This window comes from Malurus melanocephalus, unplaced genomic scaffold (assembly GCF_030028575.1).
Source record: "Malurus melanocephalus ecotype Western Australia unplaced genomic scaffold, MMel_1.1 scaffold_164, whole genome shotgun sequence".
Taxonomy (NCBI): domain Eukaryota; kingdom Metazoa; phylum Chordata; class Aves; order Passeriformes; family Maluridae; genus Malurus; species Malurus melanocephalus.
Genome location: NW_026623396.1, coordinates 709207 through 725957, shown reverse-complemented (window position 1 = coordinate 725957; position 16751 = coordinate 709207). Strand labels below are relative to the sequence as shown.

Below are 16751 nucleotides of genomic sequence, written 5' to 3'. Positions count from 1 at the left end.
AGAGAGAGAACTAGAGCATGCACTTCCATAGCCAAGGGAAAGATAAATAAAAATTTGGTTTCTTTCAGCCATCATGTTTTATGTCACACAAGTATCCATCTGTGCAGTGCAGCACTCTGCTGTTATGGAATGAAAACTTGAATGCTGGCATAGGGAATTAAAAAAATCAGGACTTAAATAGCTGAAAAACAGAATACTGACACAAGAAATTAATAATGCATGATGAAGTCATAAATGATACAATGTGACACAAATCAAATGCATAAGGGATATGGGGTGATGCATGAGAGGAAAGGGTGAACTCAAGACACTTAAAAAAAATCAGACAGTTAAAAAAAACCTGTGCAAAATGGAATGAAAATACGCTGAGGGAAAATGTAATCAACAACGGGTTCAAGACTGAAGCGGGATTCTGCACTCTGTGAGTTCTTACATTTTGTATTTCTGTTTATAAGCAACTGGGCAACAACATGAAACACATAAAATGAAGAAGATTACATAATGCATTGCCTGAAAGGTTTTGAATATTGTCAGAGAAATAAATTCCATACCTGAGACAAATGAAAGACATCTGTAAAGGAACAAATAAAGCCTAGGATGAACCCTGTAGTCTTTGAAAGGAAACAGACTGTTTGCAAAAGGAAACAAAGCAGCAAAGCAAAGCTGCAAAGGAAACAGTCTGTTTGCCATCACTAAYAGATGCAAGAAGTTGATATGTTAGCTTCCAAGTGGGAAAGCACAATGGTGAACAGGACAAAATAGGTGCCCATACGATCCAAAATTACTATGGCTATCACCAAACCTCATTGTTATATTTTATTGTTTATGCTTTAAACCAGTTCATCCAAAGAAAGCAACAGAAGCCAGAACTTGGAGCACCTTTATTTGCCAGTTGGAAGAAAAAACCCAACAGGATTGGTTCAGAACTGGTAAACTGACCAAAGTGGGAGAAATGATGCCCAAGTCAGAAATATATGCTGCTCTTGAGCTTATTCTGAAGTGATCCTGGAGTATAAAAGTTTATGCTGTCACTATTTAATTTCTTCTTTTACACAAGAAGATATAGTGGAGTTAACCATGTTAACAACGTGTGGAAAAGAATATGAAATACTGAAAGCATCTGTGGTCAGTGGCAAGGGTTCAAGTCCACTCCACAWAAAGTGAACAAGCATGGCTCTGGATTCAATCTCCTGAGTCACAGTTTTTCAGAAGATCAATGGTGACTTCTGCATGGTAATTTCAAAAAATTACTTGAGAAAGAAAATATAAACACAGGAGAGGTTAGACCTCGATATTTAAGAGAACATAAGTGATCGCCAGTCATTTGCCAAAGCTGTATTAATCCTCCCAACTATTTCAAACACCTGAACAGTAAAAGCAGTATTCCCAGTTTCTCCTTTGCTTAGYAGGTTAACTGGTTAGAATTTCCTTTAAGTATTTGCACATCGACACAAAGGCAGGACACCTGAGGCACAAAGAGGCCCAGGACATCTGCTCATGCTATTCTAGCTGGGTATTTCAGGTTCAGGGATGTCACTCTATTAGCATGCATTGCTTCTGCTAGCAAACAGGAAAGATGGTCATCCTTATTATGCTCATGCTTCTAAACCTCTTGGATGCCACAGAAATTATACTGTCATATATATATAGGGCTCTTCATTCCAGCACTGAGTTTCTGATGCCCCTACCAGTGCTGGTACTATGAAGTATTCCTCTTTTTTGCAAAGATGAGGACAGGAAATTCAGTTAGTACTCCAAGTGCTCCTGTAATTTGCAGGCACAGGATATCATTAGGAAAGCATGCATTTTCATTTGACTATTTCATATCAATACAATACTTCAAAACTAGTCTCACATTTCACATTTTAAAACTAATGAAATTACTTAAGACATACCTGACTTTCAAAACTATTGGTACTATGGCAATTWCTTTTCTATGCAAAAAATCTTTAGCTGTTGTTTTGTGTATGTAGTAGTTTAAGAGGGCAAAACATGAAAAACTTTGATTTTTAGAGATCTATAAATCTCCCATTTCTTGTCAGAAATAATAGCACATATTGATTGATTTATGTTTCTCTGACAGACCTGCAGCTTCAGTGACTCCTTGAAAAAGACATATAGATGTCTTTTCCACACGCTGAAATGCACAGCAAAGAGGTCCCGTATAAGATTATAATCATGTTTTAATTCTGGATCCTATCTAAATTCTTCCATTTTTATCTTATGTCAAGTTGTAGCTGACACCCTAATATTAATGATATACTTCCACAGTTTTACCTTATATTAAGCCATGGTTCACAGACACATATCATACACAGCAAAAACCTCCAAACCTCAACTCTCATTTATGTAGCCTTTATCATATACTGCTAAGGAAAATCCAAAGACAAAAAAAAAAAAAATAAATCAGCAAACATTAGAATGCTATATAATCATTCCAAACAAAGAGGTCATGTCAAGGACTAATTTCATTACTACAGAACAGAGAATAACTCTGATACGAAATGCAAGCAAAACAGAACACTCTCAAAAAACAGAATTGGGAAAACTTTCTCTATACCAAAAAAGTGACTTAATGAAATCATTGCACTAAGTATCAATAGCATGCAGAAAACAAACTACAAAAGCCTGTGAAAAAAAGCCACACAGTTTGAAACTGCACAGATAATGTGTTCTCTATCCTCTTACACATTAACCATGACTATTTTGCTAAGATAGCAATTTTAATTCATGACATCATCTGTTCCTTATGAAAAGCTAGAAATTACAAACTTCCTTTGCCAATAAAAGTTATGATGAAATCAGTTGCAGAAAAAATTTCTTTTGACTCCCTTTGATTTGTTAAAAGGCAGAAGAAATATTTAATTGATGACACCACATAGGCATAAAATCATTTTAAATAAAGGTAAGGACTGCCATGTAGACACCAGATGGCATACTCGTTCAATACTCATCAAAGTGAGTATCTTAAATGGTACAAATCGCTACTATTCAAAACATATCTGTGAAATAATTATTAAAGTTTGCAGAAAAATGACAGTAATAAAAAGGGAACCGTCAGACAAAAAGAAACAGCAGTAAATCAAAATATGATTATAAAAAGGAATGTCTCAGCCATGAACTTAGATTACACAAAATTACAATTTTTCTCTTTTTTTTTATTTTCCATTTTCTTGAGAATTTTTTTTTTTCTAGAAAAAAAAAATTTGCAACATTCCTGCTGTCAAGCAAAACTATCACTGAATCTATCAATTAACTTGTAACTTCTGTTTCTCAGGCTTAAACAAGTAACAGAATCTGAAAATGAACGGGACTGACTTCTATCAATTTCCCCAACAGCACACAGAGAACTGAAACACAAGCAGAAGGAAAAAGAGGCCAGAAATGCTCAGTTTGCACGTATTGCTAAAACAAGAGATTCTAAAGCTACCTTTACTTACAGAGATACCTGTATTTACACTATTGGAATACCATTTGGAATATATCCATTTCTCCGTGATTCTGCTTCACGAAAAACAAGTGATCTTTCATCTGTAGGGTTTTTTTCTTCTTGCTTTCTTAAAAACTAAACCAACCAACCAAAACAATCCCCAAACTCCAAACAAAACAAATCAAGAAACAAAATGTAAAACTTYGATACACTCCATTTGCTTCAAGCATTGTGGGAGAGCTGGAGTTTACTTCATTCTGAATTTCATCAAAAGTAAGAGTCCTATACTATCATGYATCCATGTATTTGGCAAGCTAAATYAATTTGGTTTTATATTTGTGACATTGATGACATTACATCATAAACCCAGCTGAGCTTTTCTATTAACTAATGAAGAAAAGAAAGTATTTTACAATGTTAATTATAATGAAAACCTTAAGTTTCAGAAAGTTGACTGACTACTGATTCTTTTTTTCTAGAGTGTTTATGTTTAGTTGACAGCAATTAATCTTTAAATTCTGTAGTCAAAACCAAAACTAATGCAGACTTTCTACTGTTAAGCAAAAAAATTACTGTGTTTCTCTGGATTATATAAAATGCCATTACAGAAAAAAAGATTTTCAGGTTTCAAATAACAAAAGTAWGTTTGATATCAGTTTATTAAAATACTTTATTTACAGTCCAACTGTTAAGTTCCCAAAATGCCTTTATTAAAATTATTTGTAACACTGGGTAGATAGCTGTTTCTAAATAAAAAGGAATAAAAAATCTAATTTCCACTAACACAAGCCACGCAAAAAAACCCCTCTAAATGCTCATTAAGAGTACCAGCATCTGACAGCTCTTATTGGAAGATGGAATATTCAACAACACAAACACAACTTCAAAGGATGCACCAGCATCTCTTCCACCCCTAGAGCACACAGCGAGCTCCAGCTGCACAAAATTGCTTTAGAAGATGTGAATGCATTGGCATAGGGGAACTCCATTACACTTCCAGACAACAGCACATACAGTAGGCAAAGCACAGTTTATGAAGCTTTTTTAAAATTCACTGAAAAATACTTAAGATAATTTTTTTCCAAATGACAGAAGGAAAACTTTTATTTGTAAAAATATGAGACTCGACTAACAAAACTATTTTAGCAGTGACATGTTTGATAAAAAAATAATCTGTGTATTCTTTTCTATTCTAGGATAGCAAATAAAGCTGACAAATTGTTAAAACCCATTKTTTAATAATATGGATGACCCAAAAAGACTCCGAAATCCAAACATACATTGCTGAGCAGAGAAAAAAACATCTCTCAATTTACTACTGAAAATGCTGTTTGATTCTCTTTAAAGTATTTTCCAAAGAAACAATCTATTCTACACTTTTAATCTTTGTAATAAAAAAATGAAATAAACTGTACCATTTTGAAAAGCAATTGTTAAAAAAAGGTATTCAAATTCATAAGAAATATAAAGAAGGTATTTACAGAAATCTGGTTTATGCAATTAGCTATTGATTTCTATTAGCTATTAGCTAATCATTAGCTAATCATTAGCTATTAATTTCTATTAAATTAACTAGMAGCAGAAAAAATGATTTGTGATGCTCATAAAAGTGTGAAATTGGAATTATAGAGATTACAGATTTTAAATAAACCTAGTTTAAAGAGTTATGCACTGAAATGCAAAAAACCTTTAAAAGGTCAYTACATTTGGCTTGAAATGCATAAAGCATAAACAATTAATTAAATTCTGTCTGCAAATACAGCCATTATACAACAGAATTAAGTTTAAAGACCTAATGTCTTGTTTATTTACAGTCATTTATAAATTGTATAGACCCTGTATCAGAGTAAAGTATGGTATGTTTAAATTTATCCCTGTGTATTCACTTACATGGTCTTTCTCAGGAAGCTTAAAATCAGAAAGGTCTTTTTGTAAACTGAAGTTATATTTTAAAGTACAATATGATAATTGCTGTCTCCAAAACTATGGAGTCCAAATGGCTGGACTTTCTCTCTGTCTTCCCATTTCTTTGAAGCAGCAGCTCTAGAGTGCAGAAATCACACTGGCCTGTGATGAGGATGGTCACCTCACAAACAGGGACACAGACAAGGCAGAGRTGTTTAACAGTTTCTTTGCCTGTATCTTCAACACAGGCTAAGGGGGTCCCAGTGCCCTGAGCTGAGAGACCATTGTTGTGAGAATCATAAATACCCACTCAATCCTGAATTTGTGTGGGATTTGCTGCACCAGTCAGTGGTTGATGCTTTTCTTTGACAGAGAAGCCCTGCCCAGAGGGCAGGAAAGATGTTATCTTGCAAATCTGTATGTTGTACAAATGTAGAGAACTGAAACGAACTGAAACAGAGACTGAAAATTCAAGCAGAGGAATAAAATATTTCAGTCCACTGAAAGTAAATTAATCTCTATATTGCATACTATAATGTGTGTAGATATATTATACGACACATGAGGTGCCAAATCACCAATGCAGCACCAGTGGAGCACATCACAATGTCACAGCATAAGGAGAACAGTTCAGAGCAATCTGACTTCTCTCCATTTTGCACAGAAGCAGCTTGGCAGTTATTACACAGGATTTAGAACAAACCAATCTTGGATTTCCATGGGTTTCTGAACAATGCCTTACATCACTCYTTTGTTTATTACAATTACAAATGTCTTTCCTGCAATAATTTTAGTTCTCTTTAGTCCCAGAATCATGATTCTCCACACCCTAACAGCACTACATCAGGCATAAAAAGAGAAAAGAAAGAAGAAAAAGAGGAGATGAGATACAAGGGGCCCACTAAGGAGGAACACAAGGTAAGTTTCCTTTCTGTGTGAACAACAGCCTAACAAAATTAAGTTCAACCTACCCAGGCAGCTGTAAGATTCTTTGAGCTCTTACACATAAGGAAGAAGAGTACTTTCCCTCAATGTGAAAAAGAAAGCAGTTTCTCAAAATTAAATTTTGGCTCACTCACACTCCTAAGAGTTTGTTCTAAATTAATCAGCTTGACTTGAGTAATTCTTAAAGTTCTGAGTCACAGACAGGAAAAGGGAAGCCATTAAGTAAATCAAAGCTGTGGCACAAWAGTAAGCAAATATTTAAGACTGGGTCAGAAAAATACTTGCTTAATCCTATCAGTGTATGTTAAGTATGGTATCTGGTAGTATAAAATGTCTGGAAAGCTTTCTTTGGAAGAAAATAAAGTTGTGCTGYATGAGAGATGAAGTTTGTGTAACTCTAATGTGAGAGGMTGCAAATATTTCCTGATATTAAGAAATATATTGGCAGATGAACCACTTGTGTCTGAAGGGATATGAGAACACTACTCATCCCATAAACTGGACCAAAATGACCTTTGATATTTTTTATGTACTTTTTACAGGTGATATGAGACATCACACATGAAAAACCTTGCTTTATGAACAAGTAGRAGAGCAAAATTTAAAGGAAAAGTGCACAGTGATTAATAAAAATGCACTACTTTCAAATGAAGGAAAGATGATAAATACTTCATCAGTACAGAAAGCAAGAGCATTTGTTTGTCTTCTCAAAAACCTATCCACCAAGAAAGTTTAAGAAAACATACAATGACTGGTAAGACAAGGAAGCCAAACAAACGGAAATAAAAAGCTCTTGTAATGGTCACAAAATGTGCAGTCAGTCAGCAGGTTGCCTGTAGATAAGCAAATGACTAATTACTTTACTGCTATAATTCAATATATGTAAATCTACCCAAGTAAGTGTCCTTACTGCTAAAGTGAAGAAGAGCTGTAAAGGCTAAGTTTAAGTGCAAACGGAATTTTTCCTTAAGCTGATACAATTCTCCAGTCATGTACCACGTTTCCCAGCTTTTTGCTTTAGCCAAATCATGTATTTAACACAACTAATAAAGCATCAAACAGAGAAAATGGAATAGATAGCAAAAACAGAACATCAATCAAGTTGAAATTCCTCAATTCAAAATCTCCACACCAYAAGCAATCTGAAACAATATTATTATGAATACGAGCCTCAAAATGTCAACTCCACCACATTTACCGTGTTTCTGATTGGAATTTTCTTCGGTTCTGTTGGCACATCCTGAGGAACAAATTTCACTGGTTCCTTAATTTGCCTCCTTGATCTTTTGGTCCCATCTGGTAAGGTTTCCATGGCAATATCAGCCTCCATATCACTGCTACCTGCCTGGTCACACTCTGAGCATTGCCTGCAAATTGGAAGATTTTCTTTTTAAGACTGCAGTCACAAGAGCAGAAAAAGAAACATATTGAAGTGTTTGTGTTTAAGATAAATTCAAAAGTCACGAAATCACATGGACACCTAAAACATACATTGCAGGCAACCAAGCAAAACACAAGTAAGATGTTCTTATATTTCTGACAGTATTTAACTTTGAAAACCAAGACTTTGAAAGTAGGAATTAATCTTCAAGAAAGATGCATCCMATTTCATCATTTTCATTCTACCACATCCCCATTTTTAAAGCTGCCAATTGATCTGTAATCTATTAATTACTGTAACYRCTGYWGCAGTTTAATTAYAGAATTATAMAGTGGTTTRGATTGGAAGGGATCTTAAAGATCATCTAGATTCCACCCCCSTGSCATGGGCAGGGGCACCCTCCACTAGACCAGATTGTTAATCACTACAATAACATTTTGCTGGATTCATTCTAATGAGAGCATGCGTTAATGGCAGAGATATAGACGACATGTTTTGTTATGAAAATAAATTTCAATATGTACTTTCTAAGGGAGTGGGTTTTTAACCTGACAGAAACAATTAGGAGAGAATTAAAAATACATAAGCTAGACACATATACTAACAAACTTTGAACACTAAATTGAAAATAAAAGCCTACTGAGTTTCTGAAAAAAGTACAAAATCACCACCAGAACTTCAAAAATGAACAGATGCTACGGTAATGCTATTAACAAACTCCGTAACAGAATTAACAAGATAGAGATTCATCAAGATTTGTTTTTATTTGCAAAAAGTCATCTTATGCAAAGTCATCAATGKGGATGTTCACTAGAAGGATGTTAATGAAAATTTAAAAATTATACTGACTGATCAGAGTCAGTTTTAATTATTTCTCACACTACATTTCCAATCAAAAAACTACAAATCCATTCAAATGAATTCCAATTCACTACTGTTCTCATGATAAATATGCTTTTTTAATAATACCAACCAAAAAAAAAAAATCAACACTTTGTTCTGCTATTAATTGGCAGAATTACATAAATGATCGACAAAATTTCCTTTGGAATGAGACAAAAYAACAAAACATGTATTTAATTATTTGAAGTTAAATTTTAATACACATTTGTGACAAGAAGGCAYATCTRTCCTGTATAAACAAAAGCACAAAGYTAGATAYACATATTGTGTGTCTTCCAATTCACATGTTCAAGAGGAATAGTTCTCCCGTGAACTTCAGTAAGGGCTAACACGATATCAAGTACATCAACTTTCCAWGTTTTCTAATTCTTTCAAAGTAATTCAAGCAGTGTAATTTCATATCTCTCCTGGCTATACCAAAAGACACCAGGAGTCATCATGGTCTGCCAGACAGACTGGTGGCTACCAAGTCAAAATACAGGGAAATGAATTATGGATTGGGTAACACATCAGTACAATCCTCACTAACTCAAGACCTTTCCCCTTAACTTTTCCATATGCAAATTTTAGATAATTGTGGCTATGTTATAATAATATGAAGATTCATCACCTCTTATCTCAAGAGCATTTAAGATCACTGTCAATAAATTATACACATGAAAGTACTGGTAATACTTGCTGGGCTAGAAAAGCAGAAGAACAGGGCAGATTGCAGAAAAGATAACAGTTTCTCCCCTTTCTCATGTAAGTTTGGTGTCTTTAGATGTAGTCAAAGAGCAACAAAGTCAGTTTATAAACTTTTCAAACAGTTTTGGGCCAGCATGCAAGAGTACAGTACTGTTTTCTTCTTGTCCTGATCACAGAGAAAAGAGGGATGGAATTTTTAGCACTCTTTTATTCCATAACCCCCACAGCATCACTGGGGGGTGGTTTCAGCAGGAAGAGCCAAGTGCCAGAAACTGAAAATTTGCCATCTTGCTTGGATCTCTCTGGAGAGAACATGCTGGGATCAGCCAGCCCCAGCTCCTCCTCTACCACTGCTGGTCCCCCTTCCATTCCAAACCTCCACCTGAGCCAGCACAGCRGAAGCAGCTGGACAGAGCCCAAAACCCCAGCCAGAGCTGGTGGAGCAGGGCCAGTGCCAGGCAGGACTGAGCTGAGCTGGGCAAACACTGCCAAACACAGCCCAGTGCAGTGGTCTGGAAAAAACATCAGGAAGCACAACACCAGTGATCTGGCTGTGAGTTTCATCCTAGTTCTTTACTGGTTTTAGTTTCTTCAGACTGGCACAGGGGGATGTTAAACCACGAGGGGTCTCCTCACCTTGAAGCCTTTTTCCAGAGACCATGYGGGCAGCACTATTTTTGGGAAATGTTTTTGTTTGCTCCCAGAGGTGAGCAAGCACCTTTTGTGAGTAAAACACGCTTTTTCACGTATACATTTTGCTATTAATACTGCTGTGGTTATTGTGATTTTAGTCAATCTCTCCCTATTGTTMCTCCATTATCAGAAGGGGCAGGGGAAAAGGCAGCAGCTTATTTGGAGTTAAGTTCCCCATGCTTGTTAAAATGAGCACACTCCTCTTTACAAGCCACCTTTTGCTACACATAGTACTTGTTAATACCTCTAGGCTTCTTTAGGACATTAGAATATAGAAAAATATAAGGTACAATAGCTTTCACAAAGCCCTACTTCTTACAGTTACATGTTTACATAAATTTGTGTGAATATATGTATTCACAGAAACTCAAGTAAATAAAGGCACACAGACCAAACTACTATCGTTTTAAGATTTTATGGAGAAAGGCACTCCAWTAACAGGACAGAGAAGCTTTGAGTAACAATATTCTCTCCAAACCGTGGGTGTCTGCTTAGCTAAAGGTTACTTGTGTTCTTTACTTTTCTAAGATGCATTGTCTTGAAGCTTTGTCCAACCCAAAAATTTAAGGTGAATTTTTGTTTGGTAAACATCAGACAACACAGCCCTCTATAACACCGCAGCATCCATCATGTCATTAATTTTTCTATTGGAAAGCATAACCGAGAGCATTCAAAATTACAAAAAAACCTAGCTCTAGAAAAGAAAAGCAAAATCATACTGTGATGGGAGTGTGTCTATCACAGCACAAAACCTGACAAATATACCAAAGGTGAAGAGGAAAAGGAGTTATTAACTTACAAGCAACCTCTTGATTTACCAGAATAGGCTCTACTATCATAGTCAACCATCTCTCATCATCCCTATTACAAAACAGACAAAGCTTTAACTACAAAGCAGTTTGGCTGTTAGCTCCCACAGACACACACTTCTGAGATTTGGAAACAATCTCCTTTCAGCTCTTACACTTTATTTCAACATGTTTCTTGTATTTAAAGTATTCTTCCTATTCTGCTGTTTAATCCCAATATAGTCATAGAAAACAGCTATATGATTTCTTTTTGGCTATGCCACAGTTGAGGTCACTTAATTTCAGCTCTTCAAGGACAAGCAGTGAACAGACAACCTGCCACAGCAGGTCACCTTTAGAACTATTCCACCAATCTTCGAATACCTCTAAATTAGCAAGCAYTGCTATCTATTTAGCATAAACAAATAACTGGAGAAATGGTGCCAAAGATTCAACTTTCTGTACACAGGTTTTGTTTTGCTTTTAGTCTGGCTTTGCCTAATCTAGATCCACAGAGAACATCAGTAGCAGGCAATAATATGCCTACTTTAAAAATGTGCCGACCGCTAAAATTACTGGAATTGTTTGTTCCATCAAGAAATCTCAGTACTGAACTGAAATCTTAATCATACAGAAAGACTTTGATTAAGCACTAACAACCTASAGAAGAAAAAAGAACTTGTGTGATTTTGTTGTGTTTTYGACCTACTTGGTACAAGAATCAGAYRTAATTTCCCATCTCACARACATCAACTCAGTASCAGTGAGCTGGGAAAKAGTATATTTAAACCATCTGTGCTTAGCAAATACCACTAGTGTGCTTCCAGAAAACCGTTCTGTTCTCAATGTTTAAAAAGCAAAATTGTACACTTACTTAATAGTGGGGCTTGTTTTTAGTAAGGAAGAAAYGGGTCTCACAGACATGCTCTGTGAGAAACCACCTCTCACAATGTGTACAAAGAATTAAGCCACTTTGGACTTGAGAAACATGGAGCACAGCTTTAAGATGACAACACCTATGCTCTATAAATTACATGTGTTAAAGGATTACTAGAGGTGGAAAAAAAGGAGGGCTGCTTTTATTTTGGAGATAAAAAGACAGTGTATATGAACCAAATATACTTYGCCAAAGAGCTTCAAAGAGCCCCTTCCAGAGTGTAAAGTTACAGAAAATTTGCCATTTGCAATGACCTAAACATCCTTCAATTAGAAATATAGGTTTTAGGACAATACATAGAAATGTGTATGTTAGATGCAATGTCATATTGCATTGATGTTTATATAAGCTAATAATTTTATTATCCAGCAACTCAGGATTAAAAATAACCATTTGCAGATATGCTAGATAAGTACTGAATGAATGAGGTAAGGAATATGAATGAATGTCTAGATRACTGAATGACTGTTCATGGGTCTASCAGTYAGGAACTCATCCTGTCCTGCGGCCAGTAGTCCCCACAGCAGTCACCACTAAAACAACTTGCCCTTCCAGAACAAAAATAAAGAAACCCAAGCCTAATACAATCATTAGGCCTTGTTTTGTCCATCTCAGTCCCCAGTATTTCAAATGCTGCCAGAAGTTATCACTGTTTTTGGGCAATCTCATTTCAATAGAAAAAGCTAATCCTTGTTGGTAGCTGCRAAGTATTTTCTTAGTAAAAATGCCAATATTTTACAATTAGATTTTGATTCATCGTATTGTCTGCCAACACTTGTGCATTGCCTTCATACCAGTTAAGAGCATTCTCTACCATGAAAATACACAGTTCCCAGCCCATCCAAAAGAATGGCCAGGAGCATAAAAGCACAAAAGTAGTCAGCAAGAATGGTAAGACTTAGTATTATGATAACATATGAATMAAAATAGTACTTCAATGTCTAATCAGTAGGATTTCTAAGAAACTGAAAATTGCACAATCTTAAATGAAAGTACACCGCAGCATTTTACTGATGGTTAAAACTTGTGGTCTAGGAGTTTGATTCTTCRAACTCAGAATATTCTGTAAGTGTAGTCTGAAAGCACAGCATCAAAACAGGTGTAAATTAATGCTTTAATGTATTAAACATAGGACATAGAACATAGTTCCTATGTTCTTCATCTCAAATCCATTTGAAATGAGGACACGTTTTGAACTTAGTATGGTACAAACTGATGTGTAAGATATTATAATAAAGTTACCTTGAAGAAAGCTGTCAGGCCTCCAAACAAAGAAAATTCTTAATGTTAAGTGCTTTAAACCAGTTAAACCAGTAAATTGTGAAACACTGGTGCTCACCAGGTCTAAATTCTTACTATGATTTCCCTACTACTAAAATCCTTAATGTTAGAATATTAAATGGTAAATGCTAGAAACACTGAGATAACCAAATATAACCTGTTTTCTTTAACAAATGAGCTTTAAAATATATATTTAATTTTTTTCTCTTACTGGATTTAGTTTAACAATTTCTAAGCCCTTTTTGTTAAACTGTAATTTAAACTATTAAATGCTGAGCATGRAATGGACAAAAACTATAACTACAATTTAGTCTATGTAGCATCACACACACAACCTGAATCACCTGATATCCTCAAACACAGTATAAAAGAGTTTTTTCTATAAACTCACGTTAAAGTACTCCTTGTTTAAATAAACATATATTGGTAAAGTACATTAATCATCAAAACTTTGTCAAGGGCTCAAGTTAGCTATTCTGAGTAAATTACTAGCAGTGATAATGGAACAGAAAGAAAAAAAAGGAAGTAATTATTTTTGTCTCCTGATTACTTTTTTCAAAGAGAACTAAACTCAATGTTTTTAACTRCTCCTAAAGTCTTTCAAGCTGCCTAGAGTTTCAAGGAATTTCCCACTATATCAATTTTCTTTTATCTTTTTGCTAAGTTCCTATTATATTCTATACAAATATCGGAAAAGTACATGGTCCCCATTTAAAAAAAAAATGCACTTTTCGTCATATCTTAATCAAAAGATAAAAATTGTATTCAAAACAGCAGGGGAGGAAAAACCTGCTGAACTCTAACTTGGWTTAAGGGTCTGTTCTATATGCTCTCTACTGATCTGGAAAAGAATATATAAAGGAATGTTCAATGATGAAAAGAATGCAATCAATGCAGCTCAATTTTCCTGCTATCATCTCACACTCCAGAATATGCCTTAGCTAATTAGAAGTAAAAGCCAAGTTTGTGATCTGAGATATAACTGAAGCATGAAATTCACAACAAAGGTAACTTATAGCTTTGAAATGAAAGAGTTTTACTACCTAACCTGACCTATCCTGCCTTTAACACCTACTGAGAATTATACTCTTACATCTTTTGGACTGATAGCTTTTAGTGAGCCTTTTCAACTTTGTTAAAAAGCAGAACAAAAATCAAATCTCCTGTGCAAATGCAGAAACCAGCTAATTTTTTTTTTTTTTCAAAAAAGCTTCCATGTACTACTTGGAACYACTTGGAAAATCTGACCAAAGAGATCAAAACTCTAACATCAGACATTACACTAAATAATTAAAGGAAAATTAGGTTCAGGAAAGTATTAATGATGGTGATTTTGAGATTTGCATCTTGTTGCATTAAGATATAAAAAAGAGAGGTCTCCCACTTAATGCATTGGCACCTTGTTCTGCACATAATCCTCAAAACTAACCAAAAGGATGGCCGAAGCAAATGTTTTATGCAAGTTCTTAAAAAATAATAAAAACATTTAGGCATATATGAAGAAAACCAGAAACTGATTTTTTTTCTATTCAAATTGTTTTTCTGTATTTTTGGAAGGATTTCTTACACTATTCYGATTCAGTACCTTAACATTCAGACAAGGTGATGAATAGCTCTTCCAGCTGCTGTACACTAACTTCGTGCAAGCTACAAACTGCTTCTAACTCATTTCAAAGCAGTTTAAATATGCCCACTGCTAACACTACAGCAAGCTAATTCCATGATAGTTTGGAAATCAGCATCTTTGCCACCTTATAATTTCCCCACTGGACCCCTTAGCTTTTGTTCTGCTCCACAGGCATAAAAGAACTTTAATTCRTGGAAATGTAACTGCACTAAACACAGTTATGCACATGCTTCTGTCATTGYACATTTGAGTCATAAGACAGCAGTAACCCAACACTTCCCATTTTGCAATAAACAGATCTCCCACTTACAAGTTTATTTAAAAATAGTGCAAGTATTTGCCTCAAGTTCTGGACAGAGAGTTGCTTATCTGAGTCCCAACATAAACAGAAAACCAAGACTTTCATTTCCCAAAAGTATTAGCCTATAATTTCCTAGCACTATTATATTGCAGCAATAACAATCACAAATGAACTCAAACCCAAGAAAATTACAGCTATAACCTATTTTTACACAGTGGCTAATAATGAGAAAATCTTTACAACTTTTTTTTTAAAACCTTGAAACGTCACTGCTAATAACCTGAAAATAAAACAACTCATTTCAAACTGCATTAAAGTAATGCCTAATCCACTCAGAATTTGCAAGTCTATTCACATTTACATCCTACTTTAAGTACAGAGACAGCACAAGACAACACATCGACTGCATTCTTACCAGTAACTGTTCTTGGTCTTCCTTGGCATCCTTGTAAGAGGTGGATCCAGGCAACCAAGATGATAATGGAGTTTACAAGTGTCACACAGTAACAGTAGGTGTTGATCGTGGTTCTTCTTGCAAATTCCACAACTTTTCATGTACATAGCAGAAAAGCATTATAATTACACTTTCCTAAAGAATAAATGATACACCCCAGCACACTCCCCAGTTTCAATACAAACACGTGGCAACTTCAATTTGAATGCATGATTTAAATGAATAATTWCTTTTTGGAGCAATTATGGAGTGATTTTGGAGGAGTTTATTTAAGAAGCTTCTASCTATGTATAGTAAAGCATAAAAGGCTCTGAATAAAAGTTAGCAAAAAATGGCGTTCGATTTAAATTTTTGAGGATTTCTAACAAGTAAGTAATCACTCAATACTTCATCAAAATACACCAGTGGAAAAAAATACATTAAATGYTTAAACTAACATGCTGCTAGTATGAATCTAACAACCAATCATATGCTTATTCAGGTAAACACAATGACATAGGTCTGTGCKGCTGTTATGCTAGGCAAAGTAACTCATTAGAAATTACACTTCCTTTTTATTATTGTTTTAGTGAAACTGAATTTTTAGTTATTTTGAAAAGGCAGGTGTTCACTGATTGTACTATAACATGGGAGGAACTAAATGAATGCATTGGAATGAAACAGAACTAATAATGCATGACTCTAATTATTAGTGTACATCTAAATGCCAAATCCTCAGCCCACTGCCATGTTTTCAAGATTTCTACCTCTTGCATCACTAACATTAACTTTTGCTTATGTAAATCATCTTCTTCAGTTAGCCTTCTAGGTAGGCAAGACACAACTTGTGGCTGGATGCCTGGCTGCTGGTCTCTAGATAAGMAACAGACCAGGTCACTTCTCAGCAAAGTGAAAAGAAGATCCTAGATGATCCTAGGATCCCAGTCTGGGATCCTAGCATATGTTCCACTATTAAGCTTAATTRAAACCCAGTCAGTAGCTTCACAGAAGAGGAGAAAATGTGGAACTATGAGTGAATCCATTTCATAACCTTGAGGATTAATAAAAACCAAAGTAGGGAAATTTAGCATGAGCAAAAGGTAAGAATTCTTGTAAAACAAGTGTTTTGTGCATCCAGGAATCATGACTGAACAGCATCATCACTGTTCTGAAAATCATCCACTCAGATGATTGCATTCAAAGAAGAAAGTGACCTGTTTATTTTCACATCGAAGAAACAAAAGCCCCTTCTACTTCAGATGCAAAGGGTCAGCTTTGTCCTTAAAGCACTGCTGTCAAATTAGCAAAACCACGAAATTTTACTCATGTGTGGTAGGGTGAGGAATTGACCATATAGACAACTTTAAAGCATTTTGATAATTAAAAATTGAAGCAAATGATTTTGTCAGAACACTCTTCTGAAACCATAACTCACTAGAT

At 35.1% G+C, this 16751-nt stretch overlaps 1 protein-coding gene across 4 annotated transcripts in view; it reads right to left on the bottom strand.

The window, feature by feature from the left end:
* PHF14 (PHD finger protein 14) overlaps positions 1-16751 on the bottom strand; it is a 155713-nt gene that overhangs the window by 95297 nt on the left and 43665 nt on the right. For all 4 annotated transcript variants that reach the window (XM_057372130.1, XM_057372132.1, XM_057372131.1 and 1 more), the window contains exons 13-14: positions 15294-15425; positions 7479-7647 (exon numbers count right to left, since the gene is read on the bottom strand). In XM_057372130.1, coding sequence (XP_057228113.1) covers positions 7479-7647; positions 15294-15425 — 301 coding nt within the window. The remainder of the gene's footprint in view (positions 1-7478; positions 7648-15293; positions 15426-16751) is intronic.